Source organism: Tachypleus tridentatus, chromosome 3, assembly GCF_004210375.1.
Source record: "Tachypleus tridentatus isolate NWPU-2018 chromosome 3, ASM421037v1, whole genome shotgun sequence".
Classification (NCBI taxonomy): Eukaryota; Metazoa; Arthropoda; class Merostomata; order Xiphosura; family Limulidae; genus Tachypleus; species Tachypleus tridentatus.
Genome location: NC_134827.1, coordinates 114,709,118 through 114,715,122, shown reverse-complemented (window position 1 = coordinate 114,715,122; position 6,005 = coordinate 114,709,118). Strand labels below are relative to the sequence as shown.

Here is a 6,005-nt window from a genome sequence, read left to right as displayed (position 1 = left end):
TAAGAGCTGGATCAGGATGTTTACTAATTAACAACATTAATATCTGTCTTGGACAAGTTGTCAAAGTTTGTCTGTTTACTAATTAATAACATTAATATCTGTCTTGGACAAGCTGTCAAAGTTTGTCTGTTTACTAATTAATAACATTAATATCTGTCTTGGACAAGTTGTGAACGTTTGTCTGTTTACTAATTAATAACATTAATATCTGTCTTGGACAAGTTGTCAAAGTTTGTCTGTTTACTATTTAACCACATTAACATCTGTCTTGGACAAGTTGTCAAAGTTTGTCTGTTTACTAATTAACAACATTAATATCTGTCTTGGACAAGTTGTCAACATTTGTCTGTTTACTAATTAATAACATTAATATCTGTCATGGACAAGTTGTCAACGTTTGTCTGTTTACTAATTAACAACATTAACATCTGTCTTGGACAAGTTGTGAACGTTTGTCTGTTTACTATTTAACCACATTAACATCTGTCTTGGACAAGTTGTGAACGTTTGTCTGTTTACTAATTAACAACATTAACATCTGTCTTGGACAAGTTGTCAACATTTGTCTGTTTACTAATTAATAACATTAACATCTGTCATGGACAAGTTGTCAACGTTTGTCCATGATGTTCAACTTTTTTCTCAATATCACCTTTGACCAAACAAGTAAAATGTCTTTTTTTTTTTATAAACCTCAAAGTGAGAAATGTTTTTCAGCCCCCTTGTGAGAAATAAAGAAACCAATATTATATTTTATGCGTCACAGAATAAAATGATGTATTTAAAACATAATAAGGTTTGGAAAATAGATTTTTAAAATAAAACTTTTCTGTGTGTGAAATTATTCTTTAAAAATTCTGGTTTTTACCACTGAACCGTATGTTATGTAACTTTATCAGGTTATTTTATGCACGTAAAACTGAAAACCGAAAATTTAAAATAAATCATCGCTGAGTGACGGAGACACATCTTACCGTCGTCAGAGTCGTACAGGTAAATAATGGCTTTCCATTTGTAGTGTTTGATGACGTCAATTACGGCCCGGAGATAATTCGGTCTCATATTAATACCGTAATAGCAAGGGCGTTCTGCCGCTTGTTCAGGGAAAGCGGGACTGACGAATGGCATCTGGAAAGTATTGGTGTAGGACGCCAGTGTATCGTAGACTGGTTCTGTTGTCGGTGCGATGAAGGTAAATATTCCGTCATTCAGTTCCTGACAAACTGTGCAGAAATAAAGAAATTGTTTTCACTTGAAAACAATAGTAATTATATGTAATTACTGATAAATAAATACAGTGAATAGTGTCAGTAAGTTATGAGAATTTTTTTATAAAGCAAGGGAGGAATTTGTGTAAACTTGTAATTTCATCAGTTCGAGATCAGTACATGAGTTAGAGTGATTTTATACGGTGACGTTTTGTTGTGAGAATATACAGGAGAGTTTGGTGGTATATAAGGCTTGAGTTTCCTTCTGTTAGAAACTCCCAGGTGTTACTAGGGCTGTATTTCTAAATAATAAGAAGTCTTGCTTATGTGGGTGGATTTACAGCTAACACGTATATATTCGAATGTAAGAGACAGAATTATTACTGTTAAAACCCAACTCGATGGGCCACTCAAGTCTATAGTCTTCAAGTCGTTTCGGTAATGTTTTTAGAAGTAAAGACTTTTTTATCTTCCGTTTTACATTCAAAGATCGTATGTAACACATAGTGCTGTAATGTCAATGACTCCATCCAATCAGACATCTAGTTGTCAGTCATGTGATCAGAAAAAAAATGTGCAGCTCGAGACGCATAAGATCACTGTTGGCAGGTCCTCGTTCCCTGTGATTCAGGGATATTTCTAACAAGTGAAGTCTCTTGAGGATTGTGGCATGGTTCTTACGGACTTCGTGTATCTCACAGCAGAGCTTACTGTAATTACTCCAACACTCCTTTATAAGATCTCGTTGTAGGTTCTCTCTGATTTCTATACGCTTTCTTACACTCGCGAGTACAACCGTTGGACATTATCGTGTCCAAACTTCCCATGTCCACTTTGCACTAAGTGTACCACAGCTTTTCAAACAACACTTCCACACACAACAGCCTGATATATGTGGCTAACACCTCGCATGCATCCTCGGAGGTCCAGCCCATGAACTGAAATTTAAAATTTTAACATACGAGTTAAAAGTTCAACTAATAATAAGTAAACACACAATACAGTGTTTCTTTTTATGTGATTTCACACTTTATTTGATAATTGAACATTTTTGTAGTTTTCCAAAATGGCGTCTTTCCACTAAGAGGTGATATCTAATTGTCTATAATTCTTGGCCTTTAAAATAAATATCTTTCAGTTGACAACAAAACTGCTTCAGTGAAGCGACTAATAGCATACTTGATTGGCCTGGGGGATAGCTTTACCTGTAGGAGGAGACATAGCACTCTGCTACTGACAGCCTTTCACGTGATAGATGCTCGTGTTGAGCTCCTGCACACTAACGAGACCTTTCCCGCCTTCTCTACTTGACGTCATTCATGTCTGCTGAACATTAAAGGCTAGAACGATATCTAGAAAATGATACCTGACCGGATATTACTGTAATAGGAACACTTCAAGTATCACATGAAGGTTTCTCTTAACTGGAGTTTAGATTTGTCATACGTTTACAACATAACTATGTAACAGTTTCGCATGATTTTGTAAGTAGACTAGTCAAAAATATAACGAAAATGAAACATAAACATTTCAAAGTAACTAAAATGGAATAGAAATAAATCAGTTACAAACTTAGGTTATATACAATATTCCTTAACTTCAGGTGAGAGCCTACTTTACTTTGATTATATACAGTATTACTTAACTTCAGCTCAGAGCCTACTTTACTTTGATTATATACAGTATTACTTAACTTCAGCTCAGAGCCTACTTTACTTTGATTATATACAGTATTACTTAACTTCAGGTCAAAGCCTACTTTACTTTGATTATATACAGTATTACTTAACTTCAGCTCAGAGCCTACTTCACCTGGATTATATACAATATTCCTTAACTTCAGGTGAGAGCCTACTTCAACTGGATTATATAGAGTATTACTTAACTTCAGGTCAGAGCCTACTTTACTTTGATTATATACAGTATTACTTAACTTCAGCTCAGAGCCTACTTTACTTTGATTATATACAGTATTACTTAACTTCAGGTCAGAGCCTACTTTACTTTGATTATATACAGTGTTACTTAACTTCAGGTCAGAGCCTACTTTACTTTGATTATATACAGTATTACTTAACTTCAGATCAGAGCCTACTTTACTTTGATTATATACAGCATTACTTAACTTTAGGTCAGAGCCTACTTTACTTTGATTATATACAGTATTACTTAACTTCAGGTCAGAGCCTACTTTACTTTGATTATATACAGTATTACTTAACTTGAGGTCAGAGCCTACTTTACTTTGATTATATACAGTGTTACTTAACTTCAGGTCAGAGCCTACTTTACTTTGATTATATACAGTTTTACTTAACTTCAGGTCAGAGCCTACTTTACTTTGATTATATACAGTATTACGTAACTTCAGTTTAGAGCCAAGAATCTTGTGATGCTACTTTTATTAGTTGAAATGTTTTTTTTCGATTTCTCCTCAACTGGTAGTTGCCATGTTATATTAGCCAAGACGTTATCATAGTTTGTCTCATAGTTTTATTTCTCATCAACTGGTAGTTGCCATTTTATATTAGCCAAGACGTTATCATAGTTTGTCTTCTAGTTTTATTTCTCATCAACTGGTAGTTGCCATGTTATATTAGCCAAGACGTTTAGTTTGTCTTCTAGTTTTATCTTTAAAATAAAATTGGTTATTTCTGTTGTCACGTGATCCCTATGGGACATCATGTTGACATTCATTATTTTGTAATTACAAACAATGTTTGTTTTACATAAAATGTAAGAGATTAATCTGATTACGTAAACATAACGTTTCAAATCTCATCTGTCTTCAGATCACTGATTGCAATATATATTGTACATTTCATTTCAAGTTGTTTATTGGACCAGCCAATTCACATCGGACTGACAAACAGAACAGTGAGAACTGTCTCACAATATGAATTTTTTTTTTACTTACACTTTCTGGAAATCTCAAAGGGGTCATCGTTATCCACTCTCTCGACCACTGGATGAACCTTGAACCTGGGTTTGGAGCTAGCATTGTTGTGTTGAATAACAGCGTAAACAAAAGCTGCCTCTAGTCTGCTTGTTCCAGGAGTAAAAATAGCCCCTTTGAATATCCAAAATAAAAGTTATAATACTGTTATAGCTATGTTACATCACTGTTATAGCTATGTTATATCACTGTTATAGCTATGTTATATCATTGTTACAGCTATGTTATATCACTGTTATAGCTGTGTTATAGCTATGTTATATCTGTCATATCACGGTTATAGCTATGTTACATCACTGTTATAGCTATGTTATATCACTGTTATAGCTATGTTATATCATTGTTACAGCTATGTTATATCACTGTTATAGCTGTGTTATACCACTGTTATAGCTATGTTATATCTGTCATATCACGGTTATAGCTATGTTATATCACTGTTATACCTGTGTTTATCTTTTATCTATAATCTAACCAGTTTACCAGCAATAGAAAGAAACACTTATTTGTTTCCCATTCAAGGATACTTGAATATTGAGACACCGAATGTTCGTTGTTCATTGTCTTTCCTTGTTATAAAACCTGTGTTTATAAACAAACACCAATATATAAACAAGTCTCTACTGGTACATAATGAATTTACTGTAGTTGATTTAACAACCCCATTACCTACTTTTCACTTGTGATCTTTGTTTTGAGTAGGCTTAATGGAGAAATTTGTTCCTAATAAGGCTTTACAAGAAGCTTTCATTTTTATTTTCATATTTACTGAGCACTTTATAACAATTTACTGACAATTTATTAAGAAAGATACATTGATGCAATACTTCTAAAAGAAAGAACATATTTGTCCGTTTCATTTGAAGCACACACAGAAATCAATAATTTCGACTTTTCTGGTCCTAATTCAAACTTAATATTTCACGTTAACAACGCAAGGTAGCTTTTTTGTTGTTTAAAATATGTTAACATCAAGTTTGTACCCCTTCACAGAACCACTACTTCTTCAAGTAATCTATACTTACCTAAAGGCACTTTTTCTGTCGAGGCTTCAGCAACACGTGCTGGACACAAGGCCACAATAAAGGTCGTAAAACTGTAAACGAAGTGAATCATTTTCACAGCCCTATTGCTCTAACTAAACTCTAACCGTCTTTAGCATGGTGTTTACTAACAACATTCTACGCCTTTGCAGACAAGCTTCATGTTTCCAGCTACTCTTCGCAGCTCACTGCGATCTCCTCTCCAAGGAGAGGAATCCAAGAGCGGATAAATGGAGCAGCATTGCGCATGCGTCCTTATAGACCAGCCGTTCCTGCTCGCGATACTATTACATGGCGTAATGGGAGGTTTTATTCAAGAATTGTGGACCCGTATTTTATCATTATCTATCTCTACTATTATCAGTTTCCCACCAGCAGTGTTCTCTCCGATAGACATGTCGACAGATCCACGTATTTTCAGCCAGCAAAACGGTTCTTGCTTTCTCGTTCATGAGTTTAAATTACATACGTGTGTCTTTCTGACTCGTGATCTGTTTTCCTCTTTCAGAACAAACAACAACAACAAAAAAAGCTGTTATTTAAATCTTTTATAAGCCCGTGGGTCAGGAGTGTTTGTAAATACCCCGATTTTCCAAATTGCCCACTTTGATGTATATTAATCGAACTGTATCAGAAATCTGTGTAGTCGAACTTTCTAGAAGGAAATCGAATGTGTTATCATTTGGCGTTAATGATTTGTTTGTTTGTTTGTTTTGAATTTCGCGCAAAGCTACTCTAGAGCTACTGCACTAGCTATTCCTAATTTAGCAGGGTAAGACTAGAAGGAAGACAGTCATC

General features: G+C 34.5%; 1 protein-coding gene across 1 annotated transcript; it reads right to left on the bottom strand.

The window, feature by feature from the left end:
* Positions 1–885: 885 nt before the first annotated feature.
* Positions 886–5,414, bottom strand: LOC143247825 (glutamate receptor 1-like). Its single transcript, XM_076496342.1, has 3 exons — positions 5,190–5,414; positions 4,126–4,278; positions 886–1,223 (listed from the first exon to the last, which is right to left on the bottom strand). The coding sequence occupies exons 1-3, from the start codon at positions 5,278–5,280 to the stop codon at positions 901–903; spliced, it is 567 nt and encodes a 188-aa protein (XP_076352457.1). The 5' UTR covers positions 5,281–5,414; the 3' UTR covers positions 886–900.
* Between the last annotated feature and the right edge of the window lie 591 nt (positions 5,415–6,005).